This window comes from Genypterus blacodes, unplaced genomic scaffold (genome assembly GCF_046128005.1).
Source record: "Genypterus blacodes isolate CSIRO-AG114 ecotype Tasmania unplaced genomic scaffold, CSIRO-AGI_Gbla_v1 ptg000017l_1, whole genome shotgun sequence".
Taxonomy (NCBI): domain Eukaryota; kingdom Metazoa; phylum Chordata; class Actinopteri; order Ophidiiformes; family Ophidiidae; genus Genypterus; species Genypterus blacodes.
Window position 1 is genome coordinate 4801108 of NW_027466831.1, and position 14797 is coordinate 4815904.

Here is a 14797-nt window from a genome sequence, read left to right on the forward strand (position 1 = left end):
AAGTATTTTTAATTTTGTCCTACAAAATAAAAGACAAATATTCTTTTCTTTCTGAATTCCATACTGGAGCTTTAGTCTAGTAGTCAAATGATTTTAGTTAAAAGTATTTCTTGCCTTTTGGACAACTAAACTCAACTCCAATGTGTGAGGAAACTTTCATGCCAGTTGCAGTCAGGGTCAAAAGAGCAACACATTGTTCTATAAACCCATAATCTTTATTAACACAGTATAAACAACAAACAGCAACAGAGGGAACCCCGTGTAGAGCCTATATGGACAAGAGATCCAGCATATATCTCAGAGGGCGACTGAGACAGAAGCACAGACGTGGGGCTGATCATGGTTCAGTAATCATGGCACACATAAACACAAACCTATCAGTTGCAAGAACCTTGCGTGTTCCTAAAGCCATTCAGTGAGTTTGCAGATGGACAGAAGAGAGAGAGAGAGAGAAGACAACTTACAGTCATGCTGAGCGACAATTAGCTACAGTATGAAACAGAGTTATTACATAAAAACCAAGTAAATCATCTCTTTAGAAAGGTTCTTTTATATAAATGATTCCAAGTGTACAAAACAGTATATTACACGTTTCTTGATGCATGATTCTGAGCAAGACCCAGCAGCCTAAAGTACACTTGCCTTCAAAGTACTACAAACTACTCGTACTTAACTGGATTACAAGCTACATACAGACCAGCCCTGTAACTCTGTACCACGGCGGTCCCACATGGCATCAGGAGACTATGGGAAAAGGAAAAAGATCAGCAGCATCATCTTTTATAAAGAATGCACACCCATAAAAAAATGCACCAGGCCTTTAATATATTGCCAATATCCCAGCGAAACGACAGAACGCCGCTCAAACTAACCTCAGTAACCTCAGCGTTGCACAAAAGGCTTCTGGCACCGCTCCTGACAACATATACGCCTATCAACACAGCAGCATGTAAACATCGCCGCAGCTGCTTTGTACGTCTATGATTCTAAATGTTTTTGTTATACATATGATAAGTTAAGGCTCTTTAAGGACCTGAGGATTTTGAACATATGATGAGGCACACAGAAGGCAAAGAATAGCTTTAGACACAGGGCGAACTGAATGAGGAGCATGAGACAGCCACATGGGTCCGGTCACCGCCGCAAGACGACGGCGGCGGCCAAGGTAGAGGAACCTCGGAGGGAGATGATCTCCACAACTGCACGTGGCCTGTTTCTCAGAAGGCGTTCAGCAACTATCACACCATGGAAAGCTTTCAGGACCTTCATTCAGGACTTCATTCATCATCACAGTTCTTGGTCTTGAGAGGGTTTGGCACCAAAATCATGCCCTGCTAACGCCGCATGCAGCAGAAAACTAAGATTTATGATGAGCAAAAGCTGATATTGCTGCTTCCTCCCCGCCAGATTCATAACTAAACATAATCTGTTATGATTAGTGATGACTAATCAATCAAAGCATTAGCACGGCTGTGGAGAGACACTGGGGGCCAGATGTATGAAGCTTTTTGCGCTGGTTTGGGGTTCAGATTTGATGCATTCTGCTCTAAAATGTCAGCGAGGACACTTAGTAATAGTAATCAACAAATATTCCATGAATGTGCAAGTATGCAATGCACAGATACCAAATTTTGTGGTAAAGGCTCTTTATGTCGTGCCGTTTTCTATATATCACAGAATTCAGATTTCATTGTCTTTTCCATTCTTGTTGAAAGCTCCGTGTTGGACACATTCCACCTTTTAAACTTTTCTTAGATCAGTACTGACTGACTCTAATTAACCGAAGCTGTAGACATTTACACGTTCATTGAATGCATCATGTACGTACATCTGGTCCTCAGTGTGCTCACATACACGCTTTACTACACGGACAGAATCTATACAAGTCTGTCATTTCCTCACTTGTTGCTTAAACAGTGTAAGAAAATGCATGCGTTGGTTGATCATTACAATTATATTATCCACGTTTCAGTACATCAGTGTGTATAAGCAAGGTTATCCTAATTATTGTGTGTATGTGAAGTTTGAAACATCTGTTTATTGCCTTGATCGGAGCATCAATCAAAGTCTAATCAATGCTGGAATAAGTACTGATGATTTTTGTGCCAATCGTCTTGACCAAGGAGGCAAAACTCCCCACATGTTGATGCCTTTTGTCTGAATGAAACGTCTGAAACATTACAAAACAAAGAAATGAACTGATTGATTGATTAGATGATAGTTTAGGTAAGTCTCGTGTCACTTTAGTAGACAGAAGGCGCTCCAATCAAATCACCTTCGTCTGATCCTGTTACTTTGCCATGCACTGATTTCTTAACACACCAATAATCCCAGACCAATTTTTGGGGCGATTAAAAAAAAAAGAAAATTAGAAAAGCTCAAACGTGTCATACAAAAAGATGCATACAAGACTTTTTTCCCCCCCTCATTACTTTTTTTTTCTTATGAAAGCTGCTTTGGTAACAACGTAGTCAAGACATCGGTCAATCTTCTTCTCCTTCGCCCGGCTGCCGAGGGCGACTCCTTCCCTCTCTCGTCTCAATGGCGGTGCTTTTTCCTTTTTCCTTCTTTTTTTTTTTCATCGCCGTCTTCCCCTTTAGCCTCTAAAATCTAAATGAATGAATCTAGTTTACACCAGACCGGGCCGTTGTTTGCGTTGCGCGGTCGAAGCCGTCTCCACATCAGATGCGCTGTCTGCCCCCAGCTGTTTGTCATAAGGACGTCCGCGCTGTGAAAGACAGTGCTATTGTACTGAGGGCCGACAGAGTGGAGACCTTGGATGCTGAGCCGACTGCGTTTGGACCTGAAAAGGGGGTTTTGGGGAAAAGAATGAGGCTGTTAGTGCCATCGATATCATCATGCTTCTTTAATCTGACATCTCTCTGACATCATAGGTTGCAGATTAATCGTCAAAGAATGCTTGAGAGTTATTACACGAGTGGTGGAACGAGACCGCCCGACCTTTCATGCAACATTTGCGTTGCGGTGACATAGAGGCCGTGATTACGCAACGTCTCATGCACCCCATTATTCCTTATGAAGATGATGTTTGCAAGGGAGCGAGTGACTCAGCTGTGCCCAGGGGACGGAGCGGCTACAGTCACTATCTCTCCACTGACCCGGTATTCTGGGGATGGTGATCTGCCTGCTGCTGCTGCCTTCCCCTCCCTCTCCAAACGGTCTGATCTGGATGATGTAATCCTCGTCGGTGGGCAAAGCCAGCTCTACCGAGGTGGTGTTGGTTTCCATGACGCTGGGGCGGCTGTGGCGATTCTTCTTGTACAGCACCTGAGGACAAGGTCGGGTAAAGTTAGTCGATCAATCTTGTAATGGATCAAATTTGCGAGTTTAGTAAAATGAATTCGGTCAAAATTGATATGAAGTTGATGCAGCATCATTAAGATGAAATACTGTGTCTAAATTTTGATTTACAGGGAAAATCCTATGGTCTTCACAAAGAAACCATGGCAACAGACTAATTTCCCTGATAAAACACACGACCGAGTGCTTACTTACTTTGTAACCGGTGACCTCAGACTCATTCTCCAAGGCTTTGACCTGCTCCCAGTTCAGTACGATCTTAGAGTTGGACGTGTTCCACATCACTTTACCTGGCGGCTGGCTGGGCGCTGAGGGGAGAAGAAGAAATTATGCATATCAAACAAAAGCCGGTGTCAGAGAGCAGGCGGCGCTCCGATTAGATTGAGTACTTACGTGGTTTCTTGGTGGTGACATTGACAGTAGAGCTGGGAGGCCCCGTTCCAGCCGTGTTATACGCCCTCACCGAGATGTAATATGTGGTGCTGCCTTTCACCCCGCGGATAATGGTAGACGTTTGATTTCCTACAGTCCTCTGCACGCTGGCTGTGTCTTCCCTTTCGCTTCTACTCCAGTACCTCACCTGCAAAACCGACAGAGCAGATCCGCAGAGACACGACAGACACCTTAAAAGCTTTCCGTTATGCCCTGTCAATGAACTGCAAACTGAAAAATGCGAGACGTGAGATCGACTGGGTGGGACGGGAGACGTGAATGGGTCTAAAAACAGTGTGTGTTTGTGTGTGTGTGTGTGTGTGTTTGTGTGGCCTCGTGCGCTTTTTGCTCGACGCTGGATTTTGTACTTAATGCAAAGCTTATCAGAAACAGACCCGGTTTAAGTTATACACTGAAAAGTAAAGTCAAATCTACCAAAAAAAAAGGAAAAGGGAAGAAAGAAATCTGACAAAATCCCCTGCCATCATCTTCCACTGATAACAGATTTCCTTTGTCACTCCGTGTGTCAGGTCTGAAATAGCTGCCACGCTCCAAGGCACAAATATAATTTGTCTTTGCTCACAGGAAAGGTTTGCTCAGGCCCGCTCCTCTGTTGACTTTGAGTGGTCAACAATTCATAATTCTGGGACTTTGACGCGATCAAAACAAGGACTTTTCTTTCCTATTTATTGAATTTGTTAACGAAGAGCAGAATTAAAATGACAAAAAATGAACTGAGCGTAAAGCCGGTGTCTGGATCTACTTTGTTGTGTGGATTAGAAAGCAGACGGTTCGATTCCTCGGTGTATTGCATCAGTACGCTAATCAGGGTGGTTACAGTACTTAGGTAAGCAACAAGAGAAACACAAGTAAACCCACAGGCAGGGGCTCGGCTGGACCATTATGCATGCAGCGAGCTATTATCCCCTATGCCCAAGGTGCATGAGCCTGAAATACTCATCAATAATAGAACAGAGCAAGATTCAACAGCATTAGCTCTCTCTCACACACACACACACACACACACACCCACACACTGGCAGACACGAACAAGGTATTTCACTGTAGCTCACCTCGTAGCCAAGCACTCTTTTCTTGCTGGCATTCCAGGGCAGCGCTTTCCACAAGACTTCAATCTCAGATGCAGAGAGGCTCTTGGCGCGGACCCGGGTGGGCGCTCGGCCAGGCTCTGGAGTTAACGCAAGAAGATTTGAAATTACTTCAGAAGTTACGCTGAGCTTTGATAACCCCTCAAAGTGGGATCATCAAAACAACTTCTGAGACGTTTCTTTCATCACGACAACAGACGGAGGAAATGATGGAGGAAGAGACGCCTGCAAGTGCAGATAGAACGCTGTAAGATCATAGATGTGAGTTCAATAGCTTGGATCTCGTTATGTTGTGATGCATAAACGGAGGCAGATGGAGTGGAGCCGCACCTTCCTCAGCAGAGTAGATGGTGGTCTCGGGTCCAAACGGGCCCTCGCCCTCGTTGTTGTACACGCCGACCTTCACGTGGAACGGCGAGAAAGGCTGGATGCTCTCGTTTTTAAAGACGTATCTGGAAGCTTCGGCGGACGGCACGGCGGCCTGCATCCAGCCTGTGGCGCCGCGAGGTCTAAAAGCCACCACATAACCGAAGCCCGGGCCGTTCTGCAGCTCCTCAGGAACCGGCTGCACAAACGCACAAACACACAAAGTGTCAATACTCAGAAATCAGATACGGTGTGTTAATTGAATAAGGAAGATAATGCTTTCAACATCTGAGAGTCGATGCTTTCGTCCCCTGAAGACGTATTTTCATCCTTATATGAAGCTTTTCTTTCTATAACGCCATGGGTGCGCTGAGAGTTTGTAGTGTACACACAAATACACACAGGTACAAACATACTGGACAAACACTGGAGTGCACACACAGGTACTATTAAAGCATCTATTACAGAGTCGAGCACACACAGCATGATACCTTCACTGAGCTGACACTGAGACTGATAACATACTTGCAAGCATCCTCACTCACTGCCAATCGCCTGTTTGATTCCCAGGCTTTTAACAAAACTATTTTATAAAACTTCCGCTCAGCCCCGGATTGAAACGAGCGAGTGAATGAATGACAAAAGCACCAGCATGTTTGTTTGTTCCTCTCCGGGCTGCTAGTTGCATTCTTTAAACGCTCTGGATGTTCTTGTTTTGTCTTCCACCACCTGGTTCTTTTTGTTTTGCCTTGCGTAAATGTCCTTCTTTAGTTGACATTCAAACTAAAGCAGCAAAACACTCGTCTCCTCTGCGACGTCAAATTGAAAGATGCCCCCCGACCGTTCAAGGCTGAAGCAGGTTTTGCACTTTCATTCAACTCTTGCATAATGAAACCTCTGCATCGATTCAGCAAAACATCTCACAGCATCGGGCCAATACTAAGTTTAAGCAGACAGAATAAATAGAAGCTTTGGGAACAAGCTTGAGAAAGACAGAGAAAAGGATGAATATTGTAAAACAATCTCTAACAAAAGTTGCTTGGGATTCTGTTTAATTGTCTCTTTGAAACCTCCAAAGCATTTTTCTCTCCTCCGGTGTGACAGCAGCACTTATTGCTTCTCTGTTCTTAAAAAATGAAATGCCATACATTAAAGCATTCAGCTGTTATTAATGAAACAAGGGCCCCCCCGATCCACAGAGAATAATGACGTCTGGCTCCCTGCTTTCCATGGGTGAGGGGGTCCTGCACAGGCTTTGCTTACCTCCCATGTGATGACTAATTCGGAGCGACTGCCACCGCCTCCGCTCACATTAGCTGGTGTGACCTTCGGCGCTGCGGGTATAGAAGACAGATCAGCTTAGCCCTGAAAGGCGTCTACAGTAATTTAGCATTTAACTTCTTGACATATTTGAGCTTCAGTACCCAGAAAGCCTGCAAGACGATATCAGTAAACGTCTCACATATGATGGATGCTTATGGATTCGCTTTAATACCAAAGGGACAAAAATCCAAAAGAAGTCTAATTGCTGGGTCAAGTTCTCTGGATATGGCTTTATTTAGCTTTTTTAGCTATGTCTTTTTGTGTCCAGTTTATTTTTCTCCAGCAAGGATGTTTTTTTTTTGTCTGTAAGTAAGAGATTTCTAGAGAATTTTATACATAGGTGGGATATGGGTCAAGGAAGAGTTGGTGTCTGGCATCTCTGTTCACAAATAAGGCTAAAAATATGCACTTATATGTGAAGCTAAGATTTCAAGGTAATGACAGTCAAAATTTGGCTTTAAAGTGGCAAAAAGAAGCACATAAAAAACAACTCTTGGTCCTTGGTGGAGGTATGCTACTCCACATGACCTCTATTTTTGAATTATATTTCAGTTTCCTGTTGCACAACACTCTCAAGATCACTTCCATGTAGGTAAGTAGGGCAGATTTATGGCACCTAAATTAGAGGAACCGCCCGGAGCATCTCAGCGGAAAGACATAACAAACAAACATGACAAACTGTTTTTGAAAGAAGCACAGAGAAAGAAAGTTTGCTCCATGCAGTACATACAGGTCCCCTTTGTCCTTGCTTGTTTGGACGGCTTGCTGGGCTCGCCTGTCCCGATGGCGTTGCTTGCCAGAACTCGGAACTCATACTCCACCCACGGGCTCAGGTCTATTACTGTAGCTGTCAGCCGATGGCCCCCCACCACCTCAGGAACTGGCATAAAACACATCATGCCCCTTCAGTATCAAAACACTTTGTGTGTGTGTGTGTGTGTGTGTATAGCAGAAGGCTGTCCTCCAGCTTGACAGGCTTAGTGAGACTCCACCACAGGTACACACGGGACAGGTGTAATCCTTCCCAAGGACACAAATCACATGCAAAAATAAAAAAAAACAAAGATTACATCATCACTCATACAAGAAATAAAACTAGTTTGGTAATAACATATAAATCAAGCAGCTTAAGAATATAAAACCTTAAGTGCTTTGATAGTTTGGAATCAAAACCCACTTTAATGCACCGTATTCCACTAGAGATCATACCAAATAAGGGGTTTAAGTTGATTGATTGTTTAAAAGGGCGGAGCTGCGATTATCTGCAAGGTCATATGGTCGTTCTGTATCAAATATATGATCCAGACACGGTACAATCAATGATGCCAGAAACATTATCTCAGGTAAAAGTCTCCTTAATTCATGAAATCAATAGAAGAGGTTATACAGTATGCATAAAGCACATTATACTGACCATATGTGAATGTTAAGGAGTCCCATTAAAAAAGGATGGAGGGAAAAATTACACACGCCATCCTCCTGTACCATCAAGTGCACTATCAAATTACAACCTTGGCAACGAGCTTGGTCATCCGAATGGATGAATGTTTCAGGGCTCCCGAGAGGCAGATAAAATGGCGGTCAATGGTCACGGTACGATTGTGCGCCATTTGGTGCTGGGATAAAAATTACATCTCCAATATTCTCACAGGCGAAGCAGAATGAAGAGCGCTCCCCTCCATATGATTGGAGAAGGCCACGGCTGGTTGGAGAGAGCTTACCTGTGGTGACAGCCTGCCACCCGAGGGAGAACGGTGTCCTGCCCTGGATGGCGTATGCCGTAATTGGACTGTGATTATCAGGACCGGGCCTCCAGGACAGAGAAGCTGTGGTATCTGTGATTTCTTGTACATGGATGCTGGTGGGGGGCCCTGGGGGACCTGATGGATGATGGCACACAACCAGGGAGGAAGAGGAAGATAGAGAAACAGACAGACGTGGGGAGAAAAGGAGGAAATGTAAATCAGCCGGTGGGAAGACGGTCGAGAGGCAGACGTGGCTTTAGCACCTGCAGCTACTGTGGATAAGTCAGGGATGTAATTAGACAGGAGGACCTCTACCTGTCGCTCTTTATAGAGTCGAACCAAGCGTGTTATTCATTATTCTCGACTCTTTCACCCACAGCTGAAACATTGTGTCAGTGGTCATTGTGTCCTTGCGACGTATCGGTCTTACCTCTGACAACCAAGTCAACAGCGATGGAGATGCTGTCCACTTTAGTTTGCACAGCGCACGTGTACTTCCCAGCATGCCTCAGCTGGATGTTTCGAATCATAATGTCTCCTGCCGAATGCTGCTGTCATTCAACCCGTGCGTACACACACGCACACACACACACACACACACACACACACACACACACAGTTCCATAAACATCATGGTAAGCCCTTTTGTAAATCAAGAACAAGGCAGACTTTCCAACAATGAATCTCCATTACTCATACTTATTTTTTCCATATAGTGAAAATGGACTGAAGTACACGAGTATAAGAACCAGACTGTACCATTATATTCAATTATCATTACATATGTACATGTATTCTTATAAGAGTGTAATTGTGAATCATTTTCTAAGATTCTCTTACAAGAAGCAGCCTGATGGATCATGTAAAAGTTTTTAAGTGGATCTTTTATGTAAATTGCTTAAAAAGAACCATAATCACAGGAAAAAAACAACATATTTTTGATCACATAAGTATTTCTTACTTGGAATTTCTGTAAAGAAATCAAGCCAGATGAGCTTTAAGCTGTAAAGCCTTTTAAAGTGTGCAGCAGCTGACTAGTTGTACTCTATGTAAATTAGTTGTGTATGTAAATTTCACTTTATAAAACCACAGCCAGCAATTTTCTGTCCATAAATAATAAAGGTGATACTAACATCCCCTCTGCACTGCGGCAGAATTTTTTATGACCCCGTTAAAAGAAGAGAAGTACAATATCGATATAGCGATGAATCTTCAGAGTCACCTCTTGACCTTTATCCAATAAAATCGCCCGATATAAAAAATAGAATATAATAAACACAAAATAAGCACTGTGGCAAAAGTAAAGTACACAGTTCGCAGCACTCAGCACTGGAAGGGAGATAGATTCTTGAATATTCATTATGTTTTTGCATCCAAGTGTCACAGTGGCAATTTCTTCTTCTCACTTCATGACAGAAAATAAATGAGACATTAAATCCAAAATTCTTACCCCGCCCACTTTCTCAAAGTATCCGCCGTGGCTCCCAAAGTGGATGAGCTGCTCGTTGAAGAACCAGGTGAACTTGAGCTCCAGGGACGGATCGTGGCTGACTTGACACGGCAGCACGACGCTCTCGCCCACTGTGGCGTCCATGGTGACCGGCTGGGTGGTGATGACGGTCGGCTCTGAAACACACACACACACACAGCACACCGTCCAAATCTCTGCACATTTCCATATTGGGATACAAACGCACTGCTCCCTTTCCCTGGCATTATAATTCTGTGTGGGTGATGGCTTTGTACAAAGAAATCCGAAGCCTTCCATCAGCCTGGTGGACACGTCAGAGTCAGTTAATAGAAGGATATACGGGACAGAGAACACAGTAAACTAGGGCACAAAGCTACAATAACTGGTATTAGTTTGGGCCTGAGCTGGGCTCCGTGGGGACTTGGGAGCGACGTCTCCTGCATCCTGAGAAGCTTCCATGTGTCACTGTCAGCTCAGGCTTCAGCCTTGGAACTCCAGTGATCAACCTGGAATTCCCAAAACGCAGCAGGAGAGGAGTTTGAAAACAGTAAACAGAGCAGGACACTTACTCACAATCCTCGCTCCTCCGCTTTCAAGCTTGAGGCGCATTATGACGGCACCGCATGGGATTAAGGAGATGTCTCCTATCTCCACGCACGGGACGACTGCCTCCCATTATTAGGGGAGAAATGCGGAAGGACACGAGAGAGGTGAGATGAGAGGGAAACGGCGAGGCTTTGTGCTGAGGGTGTGCGACGCCTGTCTGCCTCTTGGGGGTGCTGTGATTACTTGGTTGAAATTGCCACTCTGAGCACACGGACTAAATTAACCATGGCAAATGATCCCTGAACAGGCACAGATTCATGTAGAAAGTGCCGGCAGTGCAGTCTTCATCCAGAGCGAATTCGATACCTTCATTGTATTGCCCTCCCCCTCCTCCCTCTCCCCCTCACCACACATGCACACACACACACATACCGTGCATTCCCGGTGTGATTTATCTAGTGGTTTTCTGATATCGCGCCAGAATGCTATCAGCTAGTAGGTTTTTGTCATACACACAATAGAATCTGTGTCTGAGGGCCCATTCCATTTTTGTTGGGGCTAAATGTTGAGCTACGGCGCCACGGCAGGAACACCATTATAACAAATAGTCGGCATTCAGAGGTCCAGGTCTGCTCTGTTAAGTCTGTTTCACAAGGCCGAATACACCTTGTAAAAAACCGACAAGTATGGAAGGAGAATATCCAGCCTGAGAGTGAGAATCCATTTTCTTCTCCTTCTTGAAGTTAAAAGGTAAAGAAACACACTACGTTTGGAAGAAAGAACACTATTTTTCAGTTGTTTTCATGGTGACAGTAACTCTAAATGATGAGAGGAGGAGGAGGAAATAAAGGAAGCAAAACAAAAGCTCAGGACGGATCTTGGGGGAAATAGTTAAGATAGATCCGGAGCCAAGAATATACACTCCTCTGTCTCTGAAACATGGAAACATACTGTAAACAGTTATTGCCTGTATTATTACTCCAGCGGGGTCGACACATCTGGCTTTTTGCTACAGTGAACTCTCCGTGTTGTGTTCGCTGCCTGGTCTCTTACCGCCCCGAGGGATTTGCTGTGACAATGACACTGGGAATATTCTCCCTTATTACCCTCCTCTGTCATCATTTGTGACAGATTATATGGACAACCAAGGTTGGTTACACAACCACACACTGGGCTCTTGAGTGTAATTTGATTGATTTCCATCTTGTATAATGCCTTGTTACCTACTGCCACTGTAAACTGAGGATAGTAGCCCGCTCACTTAGTAGGGTCAATCAGAGAGGAGACGGAAAGCGTGTCAACACACTGACACACACACACACACGCACACCAACATCCACTTCAGCAACTGCCTCTTGGCTTTCTGAATTATGTGTTCCTGGCATTATACTCCTGTTTGTCTCTGATTGAGCCTGTTGCAGCTCTAATTGTGAGGGGGAAAAACACACTTAAGCAGAATCTAACACAACTCACCTTTGAACAAAAAACAACGCTGTGTTTTAATTTAGAAGAATGTTCTGTGTTCATAAACACATATTTAATCCTCCAAAAACAAAACAACAAACCCGTTTCTTGCACAGTTATTAATTTACCTGTATTTAAGATTTAAGAGTAAAAATGAACAAAATATAAAACTTGAATTGATTGGAAAACGTGGTTTATGTGAGGTCGTTCCCATTTGTTTTTAGAGCTCTGACTATTTCTGCATTAGCCAAGACCTCAGCACTTGTATTACAGTTCTATTCATGATGAGCGACATTTGAAAATGGAAAAATTAACTTTTTTAACTTCTTATAATTAACTTTTTAATCCAAGGACTCCAAATAACAGATGCTTAAATTAATAACAAATGGATTTTCAATCAAAATTTTCATTAATGCAACGCGACGGCAAAGGAATCTATGGGACCTCCAGAAAGCTCAGAGACTGACTCACCGCCCGCCTATGCGGAGTTCTGGGGGGCTGGAGCCAATCCCAGAATCCTTTGCAGAGTGGCAAGATACACTCAGGACAGCTTGCCAGTCTATCACAGCGCTAACAAACTCAGATAGTCAAGTGTGCGAAAATAACATATGAGTGAGCAGAAAACAGAGCAAGCTAACGGTTATCAGACCACTCCACACACTCCCCTCCGGTGTGTACTGACATGCCTCACATGGCCAGTTTCACGACTCTTCCCACAAACAGCAGCCATCATGAATAATACTCCGGCTGCTCTAGCTGCTCAGGCCCCATGCGGAGAATCCCTCCCAGCTTTAACGGTGGGCGGCTGCTGTGTGTGTGTAAGTGTGTGAGCCGCTTTAGCGCATACGCCCTATAGTTCTGCACACGAGGTGAATGGCGTGAGCTTGAATAATGCATAGCAAAGGGCGCCGGAGACTCCGCATGCAGTGTGATCCAAGGATTTTAAAAGCAAATTTACCAAAGCCCTCACTGTCTGAGACCATCGAGATTAGATGCTCACAGATGATCCGAGGGCACGCAGGGGTCAGGACAGCACAAAGTTGACTTGAAGAAATGGGATTTGGTGGGTCGCACCCTGTTCTGCAAGACGTTTCATGATGTTACATGTTACAGTAACATTACCTATTGGATCCCACAGGGCTAAAACTCTATGCAAACACTTCTTTCATGGTTTTTTTCTACCAATGCCGCTGTTTTGAAATAACAAATACAAACTCTCTTGAGGACAAACTCCAATAGTGGGAAGAAACTGAACAGATACACACAAGCTGCTTTCAATACTGTATTCATATGGTGTGCAGTGACACATCTGTAACACACTGCTGGTGATTACTGACTGATGGCGGCTCATTATTTTTCTATATGGCTATCAGATATCACACTGTCATATTTCTTTCACGCTGTTTGCTGTCGCTCAGTATGGATGACAGGGTTCTGCCAGGGAAACACCACCCAGAAGTTTAGAAGGAAATGGAGTTTTTGGAGGTCAGTCTCATCCATCTGGTCAGGGGGAATCATTTCACCAGATGATTCATTTTCTAAACCTAATTTAGCCTTTTGTTAACCTTTGTAATCTTTCTCTTAAACAGATTTCGCATGAGAATTGTTGTGCGTTTGACTTTGATGCTGCGTTCAGGGGCAGAACCAGGATGTTTGTTCAATGATTACTTAACAATGGGTGATTTGGAGCATTTTTCCTTAATTTTCTTGAATGAATGAAACTTCCCATCCGATGCAGAGGATCGATTCCCCCTCTGAGTGTGGGATTTAAAAAAAAAGTCATTCAATGCAGTTTTAGATCGTATGGGAGTGTGACTTTAATATGATCAAAGTTGCAGAACTTTTTAAATAAGACCAAACACACATTGATCTCTACACGTCCTCTTTTAACACAATTAAATATGATTGCTACTTAGATAGAATATTCCACTTTCTTTTATTTTGCGTTCCAAAACACTGCTAATTATCTGTCAGCGTCAGAAGGTCTGGAAGATGAATTGCCTTGAGGTTTCACAGACTTGAGCGGAAGCAAACTTGAAGTTTTGAGTTCACTGACCATCTGTAATGATTGGAGGCAACCCTAATTACAACGGCACATCTCCAGTGTAATCAAAATGCAGAGAGCACATCTATAATCAAGTGCAATTAATCTGCTAATATCCCCCCAGTGTTGGAATAATGGGGACATTAACAGAGCTCATCTGTTGTGACGGCTCTTCCGCTGTTTGCTAGGTGGCTTATTCTCAGCGGGAGGCGCCCAAATGCTTTTTGACAGGTATTTTTCAGTATTCATATCACCAAAGTCAATATGAATAAACCACTGTCATCTCCCATAAGGGCTGATCGCACAACAGCATTCCTCCTCTCTAAACAGGTTTCCAATTTTCAATGAAATACTGCATGTTTATTACCCCGTCCCATTTTCCAAACAATATTGATTGTGACAGAGAAAGCGGGAGATCACATACACACACATTTATACATCAGCGTAAGAAAGCTCCTCTCACATACTGTACGTATCATGACCAAGAGGAACACCGGTGAGAGAAAACATCAAATAAAAACCATATTTCCCTCTCCGAAGAATTATAAGTGGATGACGGCTCAGCTTGTTAGTGCAGAGAAGACTTATGTGAGTGTGTGTGTGTGTGTGTGCATGCTTGCTCGATTGGAATATCACATATTGGCCATTAGGCTGAAGCAACACTGCCGCCCTCTGCTCACTCCAGTGTGTGATGAGTCAAAGTGTGCTTAGATTTGAAAAATTTCACAGCAATTAACCCACACATATAAGTAAACAACAAAAACAACACGCACACATTTCACATTGTTCATTTCTTCACCCCAATTAGGTGAAGGTTGCTGATTAGTTTGGTGTGATGACGGAGGCGTGGATGTGAGGTCGACTGAGGCGTAAGCGTAACCTATCGGCGAGGTGTACTCTAAACTGCCGCTGACTTTGGAAGCATTGATATATATGAAATCTGTCTCACATGTCGATGGGAAACAGAAACATGCTT

At 43.8% G+C, this 14797-nt stretch overlaps 1 protein-coding gene across 1 annotated transcript in view; it reads right to left on the reverse strand.

Annotated features, from left to right (window-relative positions):
* Nucleotides 1–212: 212 nt before the first annotated feature.
* The window catches only part of cntn4 (contactin 4), a 73268-nt gene continuing 58683 nt past the window's right edge, over nt 213–14797 (reverse strand). The window contains exons 12-22 of the mRNA XM_076141367.1: nt 9747–9922; nt 8727–8847; nt 8273–8431; nt 7282–7431; nt 6492–6562; nt 5193–5427; nt 4827–4942; nt 3715–3901; nt 3517–3629; nt 3120–3288; nt 213–2803 (exon numbers count right to left, since the gene is read on the reverse strand). Of these exons, the coding sequence (XP_075997482.1) occupies nt 2712–2803; nt 3120–3288; nt 3517–3629; nt 3715–3901; nt 4827–4942; nt 5193–5427; nt 6492–6562; nt 7282–7431; nt 8273–8431; nt 8727–8847; nt 9747–9922 (1589 nt within the window). The 3' untranslated portion in view covers nt 213–2711. The remainder of the gene's footprint in view (nt 2804–3119; nt 3289–3516; nt 3630–3714; nt 3902–4826; nt 4943–5192; nt 5428–6491; nt 6563–7281; nt 7432–8272; nt 8432–8726; nt 8848–9746; nt 9923–14797) is intronic.